This window comes from Euprymna scolopes, chromosome 18, assembly GCF_053919585.1.
Source record: "Euprymna scolopes isolate OS-2025 chromosome 18, ASM5391958v1, whole genome shotgun sequence".
In the NCBI taxonomy this organism is placed as follows: Eukaryota; Metazoa; Mollusca; class Cephalopoda; order Sepiida; family Sepiolidae; genus Euprymna; species Euprymna scolopes.
This window is the reverse complement of record NC_136499.1, coordinates 20,295,194-20,320,255: the sequence shown is the minus strand read 5'-3', so window position 1 is coordinate 20,320,255 and position 25,062 is coordinate 20,295,194. Positions and strand designations below refer to the sequence as shown.

At 32.8% G+C, this 25,062-nt stretch overlaps 1 protein-coding gene across 14 annotated transcripts in view; it reads right to left on the bottom strand.

Annotated features, from left to right (window-relative positions):
• Positions 1 to 25,062, bottom strand: part of LOC145297516 (ubiquitin carboxyl-terminal hydrolase 9X-like) — a 292,030-nt gene that overhangs the window by 17,692 nt on the left and 249,276 nt on the right. For all 14 annotated transcript variants that reach the window (XR_013870257.1, XR_013870258.1, XR_013870256.1 and 11 more), the window contains 8 exons: positions 24,925 to 25,003; positions 20,717 to 20,781; positions 20,500 to 20,612; positions 12,639 to 12,814; positions 9,508 to 9,599; positions 8,276 to 8,417; positions 1,701 to 1,794; positions 339 to 490 (listed from right to left, as the gene is read on the bottom strand). Coding sequence is in view for 11 of the 14 variants with exons in the window: in XM_080143416.1 (XP_079999542.1) it covers positions 339 to 490; positions 1,701 to 1,794; positions 8,276 to 8,417; positions 9,508 to 9,599; positions 12,639 to 12,814; positions 20,500 to 20,612; positions 20,717 to 20,781; positions 24,925 to 25,003 (913 nt within the window). In the remaining 3 variants the exon portion in view is untranslated. The remainder of the gene's footprint in view (positions 1 to 338; positions 491 to 1,700; positions 1,795 to 8,275; positions 8,418 to 9,507; positions 9,600 to 12,638; positions 12,815 to 20,499; positions 20,613 to 20,716; positions 20,782 to 24,924; positions 25,004 to 25,062) is intronic.

Sequence of the window (25,062 nt, the reverse complement as noted above, 5' to 3'; positions counted from 1 at the left end):
AAGTTAAGCAATGTTGAGCCTGATTAGTACCAGATTGGTAACCACTTTGGAATAACACGCACTGTATGTACGACGCGAATTCCTCCCTGCAAAAGTTGCAAATACCTCACGTCATCATCTTCCCTAACCTGGATATACAATCAACTGCTTGTGAATTTGATAATCCCATAAAAGTTCCTTCGAAAGAATTCAGCACACTTAGAGTGAGTGCTATATGGTAAATATTAACAAACAATGAAAATGTCTCACTTGTTTACATAGAAACTAAAATGTATTATGGTAGCTATCTGGAAATAATTTTTAATCTATTTTTGATTTAATCCCAAGTTTTCCCTTACCTCATCAGTTCCTAAATTCGAATAGAGGAGAAATAGATTGAAATACTGTTGAAGATGCCTGCCATGTTCAGACACTTCCTTCTTCAGCAGATTAAGGATTGCCAGCAGCAGGTGATCACTGAGGGTGGCATTAGGATCAACTGCTTGTCCAACTAGAGAAAAAGTAAAATACTCAAACATTTAAAAAAAATAAAAAAATAACTTCAAAAGATATTTTACATAATTAGACACAATGTAACACCTTATCGATTGTACTATAGGTAAACATATCAATTTAAATTCAATGCCATATAGAGTTGCATACCTATACTTCTTTTATAAAGATTGCATTCCGATAAACTTGTTGCATTTGCACACTTAATAAAAATCCATCCATTCAGTCAGTTAGCGGCTAAATCCCACTTCTTCACTATAAAGTTCCCTAGATACCAGAAGATTTTTCTATTCTGATAATTTATTTTCTCAGACCACTTTCCACTGAAATTCCCTTCTCGCTCAGACAATACCAACATGCAAATATTTGCATTTAATATGAACATATTGCTGCCCAACTCATCACCCAAGTTTGCCCTGTCACAGTAGCCCTTTTTTTCAAAGGATAAATGTTTTGTTTAAGATAAATTAAAAAATTTAGTTTGACATCTGGCATCAGTTGGGTTCAAGTAACAATACTATTTTCATAAATTACTATTTGTAAATCAGACTTATGACCCTATGCTATTAAACAAGTCATATTTGTATTATTCAAACTACTGTTCTGACTAATGTTACCTCCGATCTTAAGGTCAATCTTGTTGGACTCAAGAATCTGCACAGAATTTAAATGGAACAATTTAATTCAAAGTATAGTATGCTCTTGTTCCATTAGCTATGACTGGGTAGTAGTCGTCCACTGAGGATTAAACCTTCAATATCCAGAAAAATGTAATCTACAACTGAATTTTACCAAGTACTTTATCCACTGTGTCACTGGTCCATGCAGACAATTCTAGTAGAAATTTTTAGAGCCTTAAACCTAGTTTTGTTTTTAGAAATACAATTTTACTATTATTACAGATATAAGTGTTCTAATTGAAATTGTAAATAACATCCAAGATGAGAACAGTAATCTGAATAATCCAAACACATTAGCAATCCTCATCTGAAAAATTCATAAACATAATTTATTACTGAACCCATCACAACTAGCGATCCTATAAAGATATTAAAACTAAACATTCAGGCTGTGATTGAGAAAACACTAAATATGTGCACCTTTATCCCCAAGAAAGAAGATTATCTCAAAGAGTTCACTTGTGTTTTGTTACAAACACATGAGATGTACAAATTGAATAGACAAGCATTTATAAGTTTGCAACTTACCATAAAGGCTCTGGACAAAAGGTGGAGCACAAGGTCCATCTTGAAGAGTATAATGAGCAAGAAAAACCAGCATTTTTCCAAATGCCCCTCGAACCTTAAGGAAAAAGAGAAAAACATTTCAGCAAGAAACTTTAAAAAAGCAAAAAACAAAACAAAAAGCTCTTAAATGACAATTTTTTTTTATTTTAATCAATTTTCACCCCAAACAAGGCACAGTGCTATTTTGAAGTAGGGGATTACTATTAGGGACATGAGTTGCAGGGGCATTATGAAGGGGAAAATGAGTAGCAAGATGTCTGTTCACATTACACTTTAACTTCTCCATGTCAGTACAGTTGGGAAAGCATAATCCCGGAAGGGAGTTCCAAAGTCTAGCAGTTCTGGGGAAGAAACTATTGGAGTAGAAAGCTTTCTTACACCTAGGGATCTCTGTGAAGAGGTGGGATTTAGCTGTTTGTCGGGGATATTCACGTTTAGGGGGTACAAGTGCTTGTAGCTTATCAGAGCATTCACCATTAAAGTGCTTATAGAACAGGCAGAGGTATGCAATATTTCGCCGATGGGACAGAGGCTGAAGCTTAGATGACAGTTCAGGACCTTTGTGTTTGTAAAAAGATTTAAATTAGATATTGATAAAAAAAAAAAAAAAAAAAAAAAAAGCAGTAAGATATGTTTACAATATTTTTAATTTTCCCAATTACATCATACTGATAGATTTTAAATCAAGATTTCAAATAAAAATAGCTTTAAACTTATCTTAAATGCAAGATAGAATATTTTCTTGCAAGGAGTGTCCTTCATATTCGAATCATAGAATAAAATTTAACTTGTTTTATTCATCCACTTATTGTACTCTTTACATAAAAACTTAACTTTAAAACAAATTAAAAAACTTTAAAACAAATTAAACTTTAAAACAAATTAAAAAACTTTAAAACAAATTTAAAAACTTTAAAACAAATTTAAAAACTTTAAAACAAATTTAAAAACTTTAAAACAAATTTAAAAACTTTAAAACAAATTTAAAAACTTTAAAACAATTAAATTAAACTTTAAAACAATTAAATTAAACTTTAAAACAATTAAATTAAACTTTAAAACAATTAAATTAAACTTTAAAACAATTAAATTAAACTTTAAAACAATTAAATTAAACTTTAAAACAATTAAATTAAACTTTAAAACAATTAAATTAAACTTTAAAACAATTAAATTAAACTTTAAAACAATTAAATTAAACTTTAAAACAATTAAATTAAAAAACTTTAAAACAATTAAATTAAAAAACTTTAAAACAATTAAATTAAAAAACTTTAAAACAATTAAATTAAAAAACTTTAAAACAATTAAATTAAAAAACTTTAAAACAATTAAATTAAAAAACTTTAAAACAATTAAATTAAAAAACTTTAAAACAATTAAATTTAAAAAGTTTAAAACAATTAAATTTAAAAAGTTTAAAACAATTAAATTTAAAAAGTTTAAAACAATTAAATTTAAAAAGTTTAAAACAATTAAATTTAAAAAGTTTAAAACAATTAAATTTAAAAAGTTTAAAACAATTAAATTTAAAAAGTTTAAAACAATTAAATTTAAAAAGTTTAAAACAATTACATTAAAAAAGTTTAAAACAATTACATTAAAAAAGTTTAAAATAATTAAATTAAAAAAGTTAATGGTCATTTTAAAGCCCTTTAAAATAGTTACAATAAAATATAGCAAGATTAACAATCCCTGCAAAAAGATTAAGTATTAACTTTTGCGGGTGGGGTATATCTATATAATAAATTGACTTTTCTTCTGTAAAATCAGTCTCCATGAGAAAATAACTGAATATTTGCCATGATAAACTGTTCCATTACTCAATAAGCCAACTTCATGGTTATTTTCTAGAAATTATTTTATTTTACATTCTTTTATAGCTGGATTTTATCGTAGAAACATAACTCACAATTTTACAATGCCCATCACCCATAAGATGCTTTGGATGATTAGATTTCAAGGTAGTTCTATTAAAATAATCCTATTTTAAAAACAAACACTTTCACTCCTCAAAGTAGCACCATTTTGTTCAGAAATGAATATCCTTTCATGTGCTTTAATAAATAATTTACATGATATATTTGAAGATTTTTTTTTTTAAGGAAATTAATGATAAAAATGTTAACATTATGAAGCAGCTATTTTGTGTCAATTTTTTGTTTTTTACTCTTTCGGTATTTAAAGGCTTAGTACCATTTCCCTATGAGGAATTTCATCATGAAATTTGAAAAACAATCAGAAAGAAACATCAATCTCACTTATTGTCAAAGTACAAAATAAACCAGTCCCTCTTCTTTTTTTTTTTAGGGAGGGGGGGGGGTCTTTAGAATAAGATTTCAACATGTGTATTGAACATTTTTTTTTTTTTTTTTTTTTTTTAAATATTTTTCATATCCGAAGTAATAAATAAACTAATTTTATTATATTTATGCATTAAAATAAAAATTGTGTGGATTTCTCTTTTGGTAGCAGCTGTTTTTAATCAGCCTCTTTCCCATAATTTCAAACACTTTTCAGCTAAAGTAAACAACTTTAATAGTGCTAATAATTATAAGCTAGTCAGCAGCTGTTTAATTTGAGATAGAGTTTTGTAAACATAGTTTACAAGTTTATTAAAAAAAAAAAAAAACATTTTTGGTTAAAATTAATGTGGTTCTTTAATATATTATTATATATTAGTGATTCCTTCACAAAAAAAAGATTCTACTTTAATTGATTATCTGTGAATACCTATAAAAAAAAAAAACTTAGTGGAAAAAAAATAATTTAGAAAAGAGGGAGATCAGTTTCATATAACAAAAGAAATATTGCTATATATTGATTTTTAAACTATCCATGGTCCCCACCCCTCGCCAAACTTTCACAAGAAACACTATCTAGCTGAAAACACTATCAATAATTTCCCCCACTCTTTATCTATGCTTAAACCTAATCCTAAATTCCATGAACAAAGTTTCTTTCTTAGAACTGCATACCTGTGGAACTCTCTTCCTTTTGCCTGCTTTCCAGCTCACTACAATATGGTCGTCTTCAAGTCCAACGTAAATAAGTTCTTGATGAGCCGTTCGCCTTAAGTAATCCAGTTTACCAAATTTACACAACTAACAATTATTAAGAAATTGTCCCATTGACCACTGTACCTTTATTGACCCTTATCCTCGAGTGGCCTCCGGCCCTTAATACGTAGTGACTTCTTTGTAAAAAAAAAATAAATAAAATAAAAAAAAATAATGTATAATGATTCATTTCCCGGCTATTATTGCTTTTCAGAGCAGTTAGTACCCCAAATTTTATAAATATACATACACACATACTATCACTAAATCTAGGTATGAGTTACAAGCCCACATCCTAAAAGTGGATCTCAGAACCTGTCGTAGCATTAATCTTAAATCTGAGTAACAGGCTTCATCCCCAAAAATTTACTTTAACCCTATCACTAACCTTGACTGAATGATATCTACTTGAAAATCATAACACTTCCACTAACCCTAAGGCGGAGTAACAAGCCTGCCCCCCTTGTACAAACCTTCAAACCACATTCAATTATCAACAAATTTAAAAACACAGAATTTGCCTCATAGAAAAATAAATTCATTAATTGCTCTAAAATGTTAGAATGATCTGGAAATGGATTATTTTACATTGAATTTACGTGAAACCAATTCGCCACTTTAAAATAATTGCTTTTGTTTTTTCTTTCATGGTGTTTACACATAATTACCTCTAGTCCTACCACTAACCTGAAGGACAAATGGCAAGCCTCTTCCTCCTTCTCTAAAGGCCATCTTAAAACTACACATACTTGTCTTAAAAAAAATAAATAAATAAATAAATAAATAAATAAATAAAAAATCTTTAAATGCACGGGATGATTTATTTTCATAGATAAAAATGGTTAAATGTTAGAATGGCACTTAAATCTAAGATTATTTTACATTTAATTTTTTTTTTATATATATATATATATATATATATATATATATATATATATAAAATTTCTGCCAAATTTTTCAGTTTGTTTACATGTAATTACCTAAAAAGGGGAGAAACACATTTGGGGGAGGCAGGTGGTGACGATTTCGCAGAAAGTATTAATTACAATAACACAAAAGAAATATTGCTAATATTCATTTTTAAACAGTTCTAATAGATTTCACATTATTGTACATAAAATGCATTACAATTCAACTGAATTCTCTAATTTTTTATTTTAATAGATACAAGAAATTTTTATGATATGCAGCATATAGGGTTCTAGTAGATTACTTTGAAGCCATTAATTTCAGGAGATTCAGTGCCATATTCAGATTCCTTGCACAACAAGTACATTGTAATGATAAATTTCATTGCTTTAGCTTGTATTTTAACAACAATAACATTTTTATTGAAAAAGTAATGTAAAATTATGTGATGAAATGCATATGGTCTTAAAAAGGGAAAAATATACAAACGTAAGACAAGTCATAACTTACTTATTTTTGATCAGATTTAAAAAAATTATAACATTCATTCTTAGATTAAGCTCTTTCTATTGACACCATTGAGATATTTTAAGCATTTTCAATTTTTCATGTGTATTGCTACACAATTATGTCTCCCATACAGAGTAGCAAGCTTTGTTACTCCCTAATATTTATCTACTCTCTCAAAACTCAAAGACACAGCCAAAGGTTTTTTTATAGGCAACAAACTATTCCAAGAACATTATTGTTCATCAACCCTCTTTCATTCATAATTGCCAAAAAATTACAATACATTTTGATATAAATAACCTCATCTTCAATTTACTCCCGACTTATACATACAATATGCATATCGATTGCACATACCACTGATACAGTTGAATATAAAAATAACACCTATTCTCATTCCTGAATTTAAAATTCTATTAATGAACACCTTATGTTCACTAATCAACAATGGCATCTTCACTTACCAATTTTTTCCTCTTTTACTTCAAATTTTCAACCAATTTTCAATAATTTTTCATTCAGTTTACAAATGTTACTAAACTACAGTATTCATGTACGTACAATCCACTCGGCTAATTATTCGCAAATTCAATTTTGCTGTCCATAACACATCATACTAATTACTTTGACATGTTTATCCTTAATACGGCCAAGTTAATATTACTCTTGGGGTTTGTATTACTGTACACATAGATTCGAAAAAGTTGTCAAAAACAAATATATAACAAATAAATGTTATCAAAAATTACTTTTCTACCAAACTGGATATATTTTTTGTGTTTTTATTCAATGTAACATGTTTATTCAGCTCGAAAACCATACAGTGTTTACCGATGTATTGGAAAATTCAAGATGGCGTCTGACTCTCTTTAACACGGTAAGTTTGGGAAAAGGTGTTATAAATAAAAAACTGGATAAAATACTGTTAAAAACTCACTCAATATATTTTACCATGACATAGGTTGACATATATTCGGCGGGTTTTTAATAGTATTTTGTCTAGTTTTTTATTTATAATACCTTTTCCCAAACTTACCATGTTAAAGAGGGAGTGAGGCGCCATCTTGAATTTTCGAATACATCGGTAAACACTATGTTTTTTGAGCTGAATAAACATGTTACATTGAATAAAAACACGAAAAATATATCCAGTTAGATAGAAGAGTGACTTATCTTGCCTTTGATAACATTTATTTGTTATATATTTGTTTTTTGACAACTTTTTCCAATCTAGGTGTACAGTAATACAAACCCACTCTTATGTTGACAACTTGTATTTGGATTTCAGTTTCTAACAAACATTCTTTACAGCTGAATTAATTTTAAGGTCTTCAACATTAAAAACGTTTTTAAATACAAACAATAAATGCACCCACTGTTTTTTTCATAAATGAAAAAACTGCTTGTTGTTACTTTATGTTGAGCCTGTAAATGTTACATACTCTGATTAAAAATCAACTAAAACACAAAAACGCTTTAGTTCATGTTTCAAATGTGTTCACTAAATATCTGCAAAAACATGTCATTAAAATCGCTTTGTAAAAGATTTTTTTCAGGTTTAACAGTCATTACTAAATTGGTATTCAGCTAATTTTGTTTTTCATTATTTTACACACAGCAAAATCAAATTTGTTTTCACTATCACAACAAACTGTTCCTTTGGTTTGAAAATATTCTTGTTATCTTAACAGAATTTGAATAAACACATTCCACAAATAAATTCTTGTAAGGTATAGAATCAACATACTTTTGAAAAATTATTCTTGCTTACGATGTAAATTTGAGTTCTACAACATGCAAAAAAAAAAAAAAAAAAAAGACTAAGTCCATAATTCCCCTCCTCCCATTTAGCCTCAAAACTCCCCAAAGCCTTAACATATTTAAATTTCAGCTCAGCACCATGCAAAACTGCTAAATAGATATACACAGAAAATTTTGGACAAATATGGTAAAATAGTCCCAAAAATGGAGTGTTTTATTAGCCCTAAAAGAGAACAAACCCAAGAGTTTTGTGTGAATTTATTGATTATATGTTTATAAAAAGTAGAGATAACTCACTTCTGAACTCGGACACTCCAACAAATATTCTGCAAAGCGCGTGGTATGAGAAAACAGCACATTGTGCACAAACCAGCTGCGCACAGTTTTGCTGTTCCTCATGTGTATACACAAAGCATCATACCATTCATTTGCAGGACCCCTGGGGAAAAAAAAACATACTTCACAAATTATTCTGAAACACCAATATCAAGCATTACATTTCTTTTATAGTTGCACTAACATGCTCTTACAGAAATTTTATTTACCTTGTCACCCTATCATTGTAATGTTATTTAGTCGTCATGACATATTTACACAAGACACAACGTTGAGATAATAGCAAGGAGGTAGATAGCGTGAAAACCACTTGCATCCACATGGACAAGTGTGTTAAATGTATGAAGATGACTGGTGTAAGCTACAACTGAGCCATGATTGCAGGATTGAGAAGTTTCATTTTACAACACATCAACCCTATAGGACTTTTTGTGTCATATAATGTATTTATAAAACAAGTTATTTGGATTCTTCTCTAGTATCTCCTCTATATTAAAAAATAAGAAAAAGAAAAACTATATGATGTATGTACCCATGACGAAACAAAAATATATTCCAAAATTCACATAAACTGCTTAAGTAATTTATTTTCATAATTATTTTTAAGTGACTAATGAGAATTCATAGGCATTACAACAAATCAAGTAAGTATGAATTATTGCTGAGTTATCTCCATGTGTTTTGGCATTTTTTTTAAAATGGCAGGCAAAACAGTCAAATATTCATAAAATTTGATTTTATTTAAAAAATAAAACTATCAATTTACAGGATTTTTGGAATATTTTAGTTTTGTCACGGGTACATATATCATACAGATTTTTCTTTGTTTTTAATATATGAGGGAATTCTGGACAAGAATTGTAATTCTGTAAAGCAATTTAATAGTATCTTTAGTTTCTATTATGGGAACTGAAAGTGTTTTATATTTTCCATTATTTGAGAAATAGTAACATTTAACATTGTAATGTTTACTACATATAAAAATTACTTTACATTGTACACAAGTAATTAAAATTAAAAACTTCAAATTTAAATTTGATCACCACTAACAAAATGAAATTCAAATGAATAACATCCTTTCATTTTTCTTAAGTTACTTCCAAACTTGTATAACTTCAAAAAAAACAATATATATATATATATATATATATATATACACACACACACACAAATCATGCAAATAAGCATTTTACCGTAATGATTTCTTGGTATGAAAACCAACAGTGAATAGAAATTTGGATCCAAGTTCAACACTGATCAAAGCCATTTGTTCAGCATCAGGAGGCTGAAAAGAAAAGGTTTGTTAATTGTTCAAATTTTTTTTTTGTTTTTGCTTTAAAAATTAAATCAAGTACTTCTTACAATGAATAAAAACATATTACATTGTAAAATTAAGAAAAACAAACATGAAATAAATAGTATAACCTAATTCAAATAAAGAAAAGCAAAATCTATTAGAATTTTCTATATAATATTTTGATTGCAAAAATTCCCCTCTGCACCAAAGTAACAGGTTTACAAAACCAGATGCCACATACAAATTCAATACAGCCTAATAGTCACTATCTCCTGTAGCTTTTGACTACCATTATATACAGTCAGTCATGATAATAAAATGCTACATTGCATCTGACGAGCAACACCATCACATCTGTACCATCTTCAAAGTAGTTTCTAATTTTCTCTCTAAATATTAAGTCCTACCACGACTACAAGTTGACACTGAATAATTCCACATTTCTTGCGCTATTGATATTACACCGATTGTAACTGCTTAATAGATACATAGAAATACCATAATTTTTCAGTTTTCCAATGCATAATAATCCTATTCTTCCATACATTAACGGTTACTAACATTGAAATATGGTGTCGCTATACACAACTTCCGTTAATGTAGGATGCCATTTGTTTTGTTGGAAAAATAAATATATATACAGTGATGATCATATTTATTGGCACGGTAAAATAAAAGTTAAATTTTGTCTAATAAATTCTAAAAAAGGGATTAAATTAAAGAAAATAACAAAGTATATTATGTATTTTTAACTGGCCTTTCCGATGCAGCAATCGGATTTTAGAAAAAATAAATAACAAAGGAACAACAAACATAATTGCAAAAAACCCTTGTTCAAAATTATTGGCACGGCTTTGTTTTTCTTTTAGTATCAGTATAATATCAATCAATTTCCGGTTTACGTGCTTTCTGAACTTTTTTATAGCCATATTATGCTTGTTTAACGCTAATTCAGTGAATAATTTTTTTCAGATAATTTTTAGATAGCGATTTATTTAAACTATTATAAGTGACTAAATTATAATTTTCAATCGTCATGGTTTAAACTAAGGAACACAGCGAAGACGTCAGGAAGCTTGTTGTAGCATGGCATACCAATGGGGAGGGCTATAATAAGATTTCAAAGAAGCTAAACTTTCCCAAATCCACTGTTATAGCCATAATAAACAAGTTCAAATCGCAAGGCCACGTTATGAGTTTAGATGGTAGAGGGAGAAAAAGGATTCTTTCCCCAAGAGATGAACGGAAAATTGTTCGACAAGTAAAACAAAACCCAAGGATCTCTGTTGGGGAGATTGTTGATGAACAGAGCACCTCTGGAGTGAATGTATCTCGACATACAGTTGGTAGAGTTTTGAAGAGAGCTGGTTTAAAAGCATGTCGTCCGAGAAAGACTCCCTTATTGAAGCCTATGCACCTGAAAGCAAGGCTAGCCTTTGCAAAACGTCATATTGATAAAGATGTTGCATTCTGGAAACGTGTTCTATGGACTGACGAAACGAAAATAGAGTTATTTGGCCATAATAAAGTGTCTTATATTTACAGAAAATCTGGCGAAGCTTTCCTGCCTAAGAACACCATACCCACAGTGAAGCACGGTGGAGGCAGTTTGATGTTTTGGGGATCCTTTGCTGCCTCTGGACCAGGGCGACTTGTAAAGGTCACAGGTAGCATAAAAAAGGAAGATTATGTTAAAATATTGGATGAAAACCTGAAAGACTCTGCTAAAGAGCTCTCACTTGGTCGTCGTTGGTGGTTCATGCAAGATAATGACCCAAAGCATTCGGCTAAACTGACTAAGAAATGGCTTGAGGACAATCATATTAATGTTTTGGAGTAACCATCACAAAGCCCAGACCTTAATCCAATTGAAAATTTATGGAGAACATTAAAATTGAGGGTAATGCAAAGGAAGCCTAAGAATCTTATTCAATTGGAGGATTATTGTCAGGAAGAGTGGGCTAAAATTACTACTGAAGAGTGCAACAACTTGGTTGTAAACTATGAAAAGCGACTGAGGAAGGTAATCAAGGCCAAAGGCTATACAATTGATTATTAAATAAATCGTGCCAATAATTTTGAACAAGGTTTTTTGCAATTATGTTTGTTGTTCCTTTATTTATTTTTTCTAAAATCCGATTGCTGCATCGGAAAGGCCAGTTAAAAATACATAATATACTTTGTTATTTTCTTTAATTTAATCCCTTTTTTAGAATTTATTAGACAAAATTTAACTTTTATTTTACCGTGCCAATAAATATGATCATCACTGTACACACACACATTTCATATTTACATTTCCTATTGTATTTGCTGGTTTTTTTTTTTCCCCATTTTTATTTTCATACATATATTTGTTCGTGTGCGTGTCTGGCTGCGCATGTGTCTATTACTTTGTTTTATTCTTTAAAAGGTTTTCTAATTTTTTTTTTTTTTAGTGATTTATTATTTATAAAACATACTTTTATACAAATTTAAAATAGGCAATTTTTATTATACAAAATTGCGAGCTCAAATGTATGTCCATAATAAAATGAAACACTCATGTTTACACTACTTTTAATCTAAGGTATCTACAAGTATTGAGAACATAAACATACATTTTTGCCCCTTTTTTTTTGGCATTTCATTTCCATTAAACCATAGCAACGCATGGCCGGGTACCGCTAGTTACAAATATTTTGAAGTGAACCTTTTATTTAATTCACCAAATTAAACTGTTTACATTCCATTTCTAGTGCATTTTTAAATATCTAAAATGAATATTTTCTTCTACTTCTTAGAAGTTATTCTTTTAGCACAATCAAAAATATAAATACATTGTAGAAATACCAAATATTTGTACATTTTCACAACAGGTTTCTAGAAGGTCCAAATTTTAAGTAGTTGACGTTAGTATAAAAAATGCAGTTTGTAAAGAAAATAGAAACAAACATTCAAGGGCATCTAATCTTAAACTAAAGTTTTGCAATATTTACAGCAAGTTAATGGCAATAATATAAACATTCGAAAAGAATGACAACTCACCAATCTATCCTGCGGACATGGGATCGACAAAAATGGAGCATTGCACATGAGAAATTTCTTCATGAATTGAAAATATTCAGGAGAAAATTGATTCTTCTCGTGCATAAAAAGGATGTTTTGCCGCCGGACACAGCGCTCTATCGCAGCAGGCATCTTCAGCTTTTCTTGTTTAGATACTGGAAATAGATTAGAAAAAAATATTTAAGAAAAAAAAAATGATTTTCTTCAAAAAATGGACCAAATTGTAAAGATTTTTTTTTTTTAAACAAGCAAAACGCATTATATATTATTTTATTAGAGTCCTTTGAGATGAATAACTTGTATATTTATTGTCTGCAAATAAATAAGTAAAATGTATAAGCTACTTATGAATCTTAAATGTTTAATATAAAAGAACCTGTAAAACTCTTGGTACAGAGATAAAAACTGATTTTATACAAAATGGATACTATTGATAAAATTATCAGAATATCAGGATTGTAACGTTACAGGTACTTCAAAATCTTTTTTTTCAACATTCATAGTATGAGAGTTTATTATGTGCCTGTATGGGTTATGTGTTTCTTGTGAGTACATGACTTAATTTGCTTTTTATTTAAATTGATTTATTCAAATCACAACTGTAATAGCAAATAGTACTAAAACAAACTTTAAAAATCTTATTTAAAAAATAATTTAATGTGAAATGATCATTTAATGGCATATGGAACATTTTTGAATAGATTTTGATAAAATTCTTGATATTTAAAATATTTAATAGATTCTATTTTTTATAAGAACTATTTGTAAATTTGTTTTTTGTAAATAGCGTGCAATTGATAAAGTCTATTTAATCCGAAGAAGAATTTCATTCAGTTCATTAGATTTTGAGATATAAACCCATTGTCTTAAGAAAACAAAGAACACTAACTTCAAATGTTTATGCCATCAGAAAATGCTTTCAATATTACTAACATAGTAGAGCAATGCAAGTAATCAATGGTAAAAAAAAGCTGAATTCCCTAACGTGAAGGTTTGAGGAGACACAGCCCTACTTTGTATATGTATTAGCAGTCTGCCAAGCATTGATCAATCGTAAAATATGCTTAAATATGAGATTTGAATTTATGCAGATTTTGTATTATTCCATTGGAATAATAGGAGTAGGCTGTATGAGGATCTTTCTGCAAAGAGGAGTAGATAAGTCCTGCCTTTTAGGAGCAGATAGGTCCTGCCTATCGCCCGGCTTCCATACTCCTTCTTTGCCTATTAGTCAGGCGCAGAGATACTATCAGTGATTCGACAGAAACACCCATTGGTAGATCTTGTTTCTTGTCTAGGGCAATGAACGCCGTTTCCCCCACTCCCGACACACCCCACCCCTAAAGCTGGGCATTTGAGAATGCTTGAGTACCACATATGCCTGAGCAATTAGATTGGGTTGACCTTCCTCTGATGGGTTGAGGGTACCGGATTGACAGTTACTGGCTGCTGTTTCCGACTGGTAGTACAGGAGCCCTAACTCTTTGGTAGCGCTTAGAGCGGCTGCTCCATCAACAGTTGAATAATATCGGGATGTTTGCAGTGCCATGGCGCGCATGGAAAGGGACCCTGCACTCATCCCCGGTGGGCTTTCCTGAGGCCACAGTCCTAGTTGATGGAGGGTCAGCTGATGGTCTACTTGTGATGCATGTGTGATATTCTGCATAACCTCCTGTTCGGCTTCCCCTAACCCAACTGAAACTCGTTAAAAAACATGATGACAGTACAATCTAAAAATAAGCTTAAACCAGGCTTAGGGTCAAACAAATCCAACTTGCCTCCTCCCTTGAGGCTTGCATTCACAAATATCCGTGGGCTTAGAACTAATTTAGCTGATGTTGAAGCATTTCTCCTAACAAATACCCCGGATATCTTAGCACTAAGTGAGACTAACCTACACTCCTCCATCCCCTCTAACTACTTTAACATGCCTGGATATCTCCCACTCTGCCGTAAGGACTCTGACAGACATATGCACGGACTTGGAGTTTACATTCGTAATACCCTTCCCCTGACTAGAGAAACAAACCTAGAAACGGATGATCAAGCCTTTATGTGCTTTAGACTAATCATGCAACACAACATTAGCTACTTTTACTTTCTCTACCACTCTCCTTCGACCCAAGACTGCACCATAATAAACAAAGTATCTGACAGCATAGACACAGCACTCTCTTTCGACACTAGCGCCCAAGTACATGTATTTGGTGACTTTAATGTCCATCACAAAAACTGGCTTGGATTCTCTACTTATACAGATGCAGCAGGCAGCGCAACTCATAGCTTCTCTGTATCTCACTCCCTATCGCAAATTGTTACTTTTCCAACCCGCTTCCCTGATCAGGAAGAATAACACGCATCACTATTAGATCTGTTTTTGACCACAATTCCTGATGATTGTGTAACGAAAGCCGACAGCCAACTTGGGAACGCTGATCATGCGGTAATAATGGTTGAAATCGCCCTAAACTCTAGACCCAAAACTGAAGAGCCAGTGCTCAAAAGAACGAGATATTATAAAAAGGCTGACTGGGAAGCTATCAGAGATCTTATCAGAGACGCCCCATGGGGAAATATTTTTTCTCTTCCTGCTGAACAGTGTGCAACTGAGACCACTGAATGGTTCAAAACTGCAATCGAAGCGCATGTTCCCATGCGGAAATTCTATAGCAAGCCCCACTCTCCCCAATGGTTTACTTCGACTTGCGCAACTGCCATTGCTCAAAGGCAGCATGCATTCCGAAGGTTTAACCGACATAAGTCCAGTTCAAACAGACAAAAGTACATAGAAGCTAGAAGTAACGTTAAGAAAGAAATAGCAACAGCTAAGAGGGAATTTACGGAAACCACTAAAAAACGCATCGAAGCACAAAAATTAGGAACTCGTGACTTCTGGAAAATCTACAACAGTGTAGTAAATAATGGGCAATCAACGATTCCCCCACTAACCAACAATCACGAGGTTCTTTGCTCAGCAACCGAGAAGGCTAACATGCTTGCCAGTCGGTTTGCCTCCAACTCTACACTGGACCCTTTAAACCACCCCCTACCTGACTTTCCTATGCGGACAGACGCCAAGCTAGACGATCTGGAAATCACCCCTGCTCAGGTGCATGCTATCATAAAAAACCTTGACACTTCCAAAGCATGTGGACCCGACCTCATCCCAGCTGTGCTATTAAAAAAGTGCTCAGCCGAAGTAGCTCCAGTTCTCTCCAAACTCTACAACAAATGCCTAATGAATCTTGCTTTCCGAGCTGCTGGAAAACTGCTTCTGTTGTACCAGTATTCAAGAATTCTGGCGAAAGAACTGACCCATTAAATTATCGCCCTATTAGCCTCCTCCCACTTTTTGCCAAAATATTTGAGACCTTAATTAACCATGCTCTAGTCCAGCACCTTACAGATGCTAAACTTCTGACCGACCATCAATATGGATTTAGACAAGCCCGTTCCACGGCAGACATCCTCACTGTAATCTCTGAACGCATATACCATTCACTGGACAAAGCGGGAGAGGGCAGAGCGGTAGCTCTAGATATATCTAAGGCTTTTGACAGGGTATGGCATGAGGGTCTCCTCAGGAAGATTAGATCTTACGGTATCACTGGTAGAATACTTAACATAATTAAATCCTTCTTAGATAAGAGAAAAATCCAGGTTGTCCTCGACGGTCGTACGTCTAAACAATATAATATAAATGCGGGAGTGCCCCAGGGATCTATCCTTGATCCTCTGCTGTTCCTGATATTCATAAATGACCTCCCCGACAAAATTGCCTCTGAGATGGGTATATATGCTGATGACACCACACTCTATAGCAGGCACGACAGGAAAACAAATCAACATATATCTAAAGTAATGGCAGAAACACTAGAGGATGACCTCAAATCAGTAGTGGAATGGGGACAAAAATCGATGGTAACGTTCAATGCCACCAAGACAAAACTGGTTTCATTCAATAATTACAGGAAACCTTCTCTACCACCTATAGCAATGGCCAACAACTCTTTAGCTGAGAGTACGTCTTTCAAGCTCCTTGGCCTAACGTTCACAGGAAACATGAGCTGGAACAATTACATCGAGGGCATTGCCAGGGCCGCTGCGAGGAAGGTGGGCTCTCTCTACCGTGCTAGAAAACTTCTAACACCCGAAAGTATCCTGTACCTCTATAAGGCCACTATTCGCCCATGTATGGAGTATTGCTGTCATATTTGGGCCGGTGCATCGGCTACTAGTCTCTCTCTCCTTGACAAGGTTCAAAAGAGAGTCGCAAATCTGATAGGCCCTAAACTGGCATCAAAACTTCAGCCTCTGTCCCATCGTCGAAACGTTGCATCCCTCTGCCTGTTCTACAAGTATTATAATGGTGAATGCTCTGAAGAACTGCAAGCACTTGTGCCCCCACGACGTGAACACCCTCGACAGACCCGACAAGCTGCAAAATCCCACCCCCACACTGTAGAGATCCCTAGATGTAAAAGATCTTTCTACTCCAGTAGTTTCTTCCCCAGAACTGCTAGACTTTGGAATTCCATTCCAGGTCACTGCTTCCCCAACTGTACTGACATGCATAAGTTCAAGTGCAACGTGAACCAACATCTCGCTGCCCTAATCCCTACATAGTGCCCCAGTAGATGTTTCCCCTGATAGTAGCCCCCTACACCAAAGTGGCAATGTGCCTTGTTTGGGGTGAAAATGTAATAATAAAAAAAAAAAAAAAAAAAAAAAAAAAAAGAAGAAATCGAGGAGTGCAGTCTCAATTTGGACGCATTTAGGGATAAAAAGAATTTTTGAAAAATAGCCATTTTTGGCAGTTAGCATCCAAAAAAACTGCTAAATAGCCATTTTCATCTAAAATCGTCAAAAAAACAAAAAATTCATAAATCATGTTTCCTTCTTTGTATGCAGTCACTCTTAGAATCATTTTTAAATTAGCCTAGGTGCCCAGCATTGCCCGGGTGTTTGGAGGTATGTGTTGAGCAAAGAAAAACAAAAAAAGGTAGCAAGCAGGCAGGCTCGAACCCGTACCGCAAAGGAAGAAAAGAATGTGAAGTCTTTGCTGTTGCGTCTATCGCCAAACCAGAAGTAGCAAAGGTTTAAATTAAAGCTAATCAATCGAAAAGAGGGGATGACTTTCGAAAATATTGGTGAAAAAAGCGACTCCCTCCTTGTAGAAAAGTGCCCAGTTGAGGGTGAAGGAATTAATGTTTTTAGCCAATTTTACAATATTTGTCTTCCGAAAGGTCAAGCTTCAAAACGATACTGACCTTGTGAAAATCATGCAAATATACATACATTTAAAAAGACAGGTGATATTTATATTATAGACTAGCAGGGAGTACCTGGCGTTGCCCGGGTGGAGGATATTGGCACAAGGACGAAGCGATGTTAAGAATGGCTTCCACGTGGTTTAAATAAAAAAAGATAGAGAGAGAGAGAGAGAGAGAGAGAGAGGTGGGTAATTAGTTTTCCATGCTAATCATTAGGCCAAAGAGGATAGCGAATTCAATGAGTTGGTAATTAACTTTTGCCCAGGTTGAGGAGACATTGGCACAAGGACAAACTAAAAAAGAGGTGGGATCAAATTCGAAAACATAGGATAATTAGTCTTCCTTGCTAACTATTAGGCCAAAGATGATAGTGAAGTTAATGAGTTGGTAATTAACTTAAGAATCATAGTCACCATACATGTGTAGGGAAAAAACCAGCTCACCCAAAAAAGGGAGCACTTTGGCAGTATCAAAAAAAAAAAAAAAAAAAAAAAAAAAAATCATTGTCTCAGTATGAAGACATTGACAGATGATCAATTAACTTAAGTGAAGTGCAGCAGCATCCTGGCCCGAAAGCCAAGCTTCCCCGCTTTCTTCTGTTTGCGTTCCAATAGTTTCGCTTTATTATATGAAAAAGACAAACAAACACTAGAGACAACGGCATGGTGGGAATATTTTTTTAACTATCAAAAAAGGAAAGAAACAGTGTCTATTTGCGAATTTCAGCTCGGAAATTAGGAAAACTTCCGGCAGAATTTAATCGACAGCAGAACCCCAATCTGAAAAGCCTTTCGCGGACATACAAACGCTTGCGCCGATTCTGCCTTTTATATTAATTTTAAATTAGCTGTGTAGCCAGAACTTATAGCTTTGAAAAACAATTTCACATTGAAAATCTTAAGAGAAATATTGTAGACAGGAGTAGACAGGAGTATGGTGTGAAAAAAAAAGAAAAATGAAAAAACAAATGGAAAGAGAGCAGACAATGTAGATTTTTGCATACATTCGAAAAGTCAAGTTTGAGTTTCCAGAGAACAAGGAATAAAGATCAGAGAAAAAGATAATCAGAAACAAGTTGAGAAAAATATTTTTGGAGTTCGATGTTGTAAAGAAAAAAAGATGTGAAAATGATTGAATAAGAAACAAGAATACGATGTCCTGTTGAATTAAAGTTATGTAAACAGATAAGTGAATATAAAATACCAACATAAAAATGTGTTAAATGCTATGCATGACGTTCAGGTTACCTAAAAATCTTGTTTCTCAAACTTATTTTCAATGCATTTTTAGTCCTATTGTGTTTTTGCATTAAATTGCATATCATAACCCTATCCATATATTCATCTATTTATTACCAATTATCTTTATTTCATGTGTTCCACTGTAGACACCATTATAGAATTCAGGAAACATGTACAAGACAAAATGAATTCTTGCAAAAATATGTTTATGTCTGCTATTATCAGCCGTCACAGTATGCAAATGAAGAAGGCAGTACAAAAACTAAAAACAATTTTGATGTGTTAGTGATTAGTAAAAGCACTAAAATAATTTGAAAAATACTCAGTGAAATATCAATATTGATAAACAAAAACAGGCAAATAAGTTAACCGGGTTAATTGATCTGACAGGTCAATTTTTCAGGTTTTTTGAAAGCTTGGTTTGGTAGTTTCCAACTTTCCTAAACATCTCCAACAAGTTTGAACTTTGTGTTTTATTCTTAGTTGTTTTATATGGAGAATAAATGTTAATTTAGAGTGCAAGGATTTATGCTCTTGTACCTGAAGTATTTCTATGCTTTCTAGTTTTAAAAAAAAAAAAAAAAAGTGCATAGATTTGGTTTTGTTTTGGAATATTTTAAAATCATTTTCAATTGTTCACCACTTTATTTTATTTGGTATTAAATTGTCCGTCAAGTGTACGAATGTTAAAAGATTAAAAGAGCATCTATGTATAATGATCCTTCGACAACAGGTTTGAGACATTTTGCATTATTATTTATATTAAATTCATAGGGTGTAAGCCAAGGAAAATATGGGAAGTGATAATGGACTTTAGAGAAAGATGTACAAATAAAGACCTAACCAATGAAAGATTAAGTTAATTTCTAAAAACTGTCAACACATACTAGCATGTAAAAAAAAAAACAAACAAAAAAAACATCAAGCTCATGCTATAATCATGACGATAGTTTTCCTATGGTACATCCATCTGACCTTTCAGTCCCTCACAAGAAACAAGAGGCAAGGTAAAAAGTTCACTGCTATATAAAGAAAGCTTAGCTTCTTATTTATAAATTTAATTAAAAATAAAAACTAAAGTATTTATGCAATATAAAAAAAATAAAATTTAAAACAAAAATGAAGTGAAAAATACTCCCGGGCAATGTCTGGTAGGTACATCTCGTTAATTAAAGTTACCATTATTTTTTTGTTTCTGTTTATTTGATTTATTTTGAGAAAGCAAGCAGAATACTCTGGTAAAAGTTCATTTGGAAATAACTTTGAGAGTTTCTTTTTTACCAATGTTTGCAGGTGTATGTGTGCATGTGTTAAGCGCAAACTCACCAGTGAGGTCTTGCACTCGCTTTGAGAGATGAGTTTCCTCATCTTGTGGCTCTATTCGTTCATAAAACAGTATGTAAGCATTCCACCATCGCTTCTGTCGCCTGTAAGACATCCTGCAAAAAAGATGCATTTAGCTTGAATACTCATACTTTAACAATGATATGTGAATGAAACAATGTCAGTACATGAAAAGTCGGAGAAAAACATTTTTGTTTACCTCTTCATCATATGATCAAACACTTCTCCAACATATTCACCGCCAAAGCACTGGTTTTTCATTTCCTGTAAAAATAAAATGCACAAGTAGGTGAAGTAGCTGTCTATGTGGAATTTCAACAAATCTGTATGTCAACCAGAAATTGTTTTTTCCTTGATGGGGGAAGGGGTACAATAAAAAAAAATAACGCAATTATGAATTATTCCTGATCACTAACTAAAGATTTATTCGTAATAAAGTTAGTAAATAATTGTTTTACAATTCATTTTTACACATGAGACTCTACTCCTCTTCAAAGTAATCTCCTCTGGCTGCAATGCACCATTCCAACAACTTCTGGAAGGTTCTATGGAAGTCCTCTTGTGTGAGCATGTCAATAACCCTTATCACAGCCTCTTTCACCTTAATTGTCTCATAACGACAGACTAAGGTTTCTCTAAGACTCATCTTGGTCAAACAGTTTGATCTTCTATGAGCACTGTTGGGATAAACTTTGCGCAAATCTTCTGCATCTTCAATTCTTCACAAATAATTGTGTGTAATGTTTCCATATTAACATCAAACTGTGCACTTATTGTCTCTATAGACACATGACAATTCTTATCAATGAAATTCTTTATCTGGCCAATCATCTTGGGTGTTCTTACTTCCTTATATTCCTCCCACACTTATCCCTTACAGCTTCCCTGCCTTGTTTGAATCTCTTATGCCACTCAAAAACCGATACTCGATTCATACAAGATGGTCCAAAAGCAGTCTGAAGCATTCTATACATTTCTGTGGCATTTTTTCCAAATTTAAAACAGAATTTTATTGCATATAATTCTTCTAAAGTGTTTTCACATCCAGATTACATTTTTGAAATTCACCAGCTGTGATGATCAGGTAGTAGGGTGTACTCCAATTCCTGCTGTAGCTGTTCATTTGAATTGAAATCATAAAAATTGGTCCGTCATCTCATGACTAGTAGCAACATACTAAATTTTCAAGACTATGAAGGCACCTTGTATGCATAGATATGGTCTCTAAAATCAACTAACCTTTTTTAAATTAAAATGCAGAATGCTAGACTGGCTGCTTTAAAATAAATAAAAATAACTATTTTGATTACTGCAAACTAGATTGGCAACAAAAAAGAGGAAAGAAAAAAAAAAGATGTATCCGATATAAGGAATACAAAAAGATCAAATTTGTTCATATAAAATTTAAAAGGGCAAATGTAATTTATGGATGTGTTGCAATTTTAATTGGCATTATTTAATGATTATTTAATGATTTGATCATCAAATGGATGTGAATCATACACATGATGAAAACTGGTTTGCAATAGTAAAAAAATACACTTATCTGTGTTTTTTTTTTTTTTTTACAATAAATCTCATGAAGGCTAATGATGTTTATATAGACATTGCTGTAACTAAGGTGTTGCCCGGTTGTTAATGGCCAACCCCCAACATTGTGACATTAAGAGTAGACACCCCATTTTATGAGGGGGGATGGGGGTTGTCAAAATATTTGATCCAAATTTAACCTTGATATTCGTTGTCAGCATATCCACCCGCAAATACTTTAAACTAAAAAAAAAAAAAAAATTGGAGTGTGGGGAGGGGACAATGTCGGTCGGAGAGAAGTAGATTTTTTTTATCGTGTGTGCATACAAATCTGGCAGCCACTGAATTACAGCACATAATGCAGGTTTTTATGTCTCAAAAACTACTTGTCTCTGCTAAATTTAAAAGATTGTCTTAATCCGCATAGTTGAAGACCTCTAAAAGTTGTCATTTTAAAGAAAATTGTGAAGGTGGAGCTAAGGTAAAAACAAAAAATAAATAAAATAAAAAATGTTAATGTCTGTGCAGTGTCAATAATGAGTCTGCAAAAGAGAATTAAACAAAATACTCCAAAGAAAATATAATTGATAAGAAAACAAATATATAACAAATAAGTGTAATTAAGTTAAAAACCTATCTAGATAAAATATTGGGACATTAACTTATTTGTAAGGAGTTGACATAAGTAACAAGATTGAAGCCGAGGTAATTGTTGGGAAACAATTTTAATTGTCCACAGTAATAATAAATGTAAAAAAAAAAATTTTTTTTAAAATAGGTAATGTAAGGGTTGAAAAGCCATTCCATTAAAAAAATAAATAATGGTACCTGCAAATGTTTTTTTTTTTGGGGGGGGGGGGGGGATTGGTGTATAGGCACTGTGTATAGATAAGTGTAAGGTTACCAGTATTTAATTCTGTTTATGAGCGGTTATCTACGTATTTGGTAATTTTTTTTTAGCACGATTGCCTCATGTAGAGAGCAACACCATAATAAAAAGATTTCTGGCGCGTTCGTTGATGTATGAAGTGGATTCTGGAATAATAGAATCGTCAGGTCTCAGCCAATCAGAATGGACGGATTTAGAACAGGGAGTTGGATAATGGAAAGATTATATTGTGTATGTAGCTAATAAACCAGTTACAATGGGTGCAATGAAAGTATTGTAGGAAAATGTAGAATTGGTCCTGGTGTCAACTGGTAGCAGTGGGAGAACTATACATTTATAGAGAAAAATAGGGATTTCTTCCTCTATAGATGTCGCAATTGTGATGGTGTTGCTCTTAGGATGCAATGTAGCATTTTATTACGACAATGTGTCTAAAATTGTGTTAAAAAATTAAATTAGAAAGTGGCTAATAGCCAAGACATAATGAATTAGTATGTGGCATCTGTTATTGCAAACCTACGATACTTTGGTCCAGAGAGGAATTTCTGCAGTCAAAATATTATATAGGAGATAATTAAACAATCATAAAGACAGAATATTATATTTAGCACAAATGACATCACAATGTATTATAATCTATTGAAAATTATAGGCATTATGAACACTGTGTGTGTGTGTGTGTGTGTCGCAAAAACTTTTCTCAGACACATTGGACTGGTACCATCTGAAAGAGCGAGGTCTTGGTTGAATATGTGAGAATTAGAAAAATACGGTCAATTATTTCGTACAGAAGTATGAATAAGTTGCTGGAATCTGTTAAATACAGAAGTAATCAACCACCTAAACAAAAATAACCTTCTTAGTGACACTCAATATGGTTTCCGTTCTGCTAGATCTACAGCAAATGTGCTTACAGTTATATCTCATAGGATTAGAAAATCTCTCGATGGAGGCAAGTTTTCTAGGGCAATTGCTCTTGACATATCTAAGGCCTTTGATAGGGTATGGCATAAAGGTTTACTTCACAAGATCTTCAGATATGGTATAGTTGGAAATGTCTTCTCAATTATTAAATCATTTCTTTCTGATAGGTTCATAATAGTAGTTGAGGGCAAAAATCAGAAGCTCACAGTATTAATGCTGGGGCCCATCCTGGGCCCAACTATTCCTGATCTACATTAATGATCTTCCAAATCACATCCTTACATCATTTGTAGACATCTATGCTGACGACACTATCAATTATGGTAGCACATCTAAGACAGTAAACGACCAAGTTCTCTCCAGTTCTCTCTTCTCTGATCTTGAGCACGTAGTACAATGGGGTAAGGAGTGGTTGGTTACTTTTAATGCATCTAAAACCAAGCTTCTCTCTTTATATCATCAACACCCTGATCCACATCTGGCATCAATTGAAATGAATGGCTCGCATCTTAAGGAGGCCTCAAGTTTTGACAAGCTTCTGGGCTTGACCATTACTCCTGATCTTAAATGGAATACGTACATCAAATCTGTTGGCAAGGCCGCTGGAAAAATGGTCCGATCTTTCTATCGATCCAGTAGATCGATCACTGCTGATGCAATTCTCTATCTATATAAGAACCAGGTACATCCAAGGATGGAATAGTGTTGCCACATCTGGGCAGGAGCTGCTAGAAAGGACTTGTCCTGCCTTGATTGAGTTCAAAATAGACTTCGTAGCCTCGTAGATGTCCTTTTCTCTTCCCTGCAACCTCTATCTCACAGAAGAGATATTGCGAGTTTGTCTCTGATGTATCGTTATTTTCATGGAAAGTGTTCGACTGAGCTTCAGTCTATGGTCCCCCCTCGCCAAACTTTCACAAGAAACACTCGTCTAGCTGAAAACACTATCAATAATTCCCCCCACTATATGTCAATCACCAACCACATTAAACAAAGACTAATTTTTTTTTTTTTTTTTTTACAAAAAAGAAATACCAATACGAAAAACATTAAAAAAATGTTACCTCATCATCATCCATTTTACACTCGGTTACATCACCATCATCAAATTTATACCATTTAGGATGGACATCTTCAGCACCTCTACATAATGAAAAAGAGATTTTAGTCAAATATTTTAAAATTCAGACTACTTATTCCAC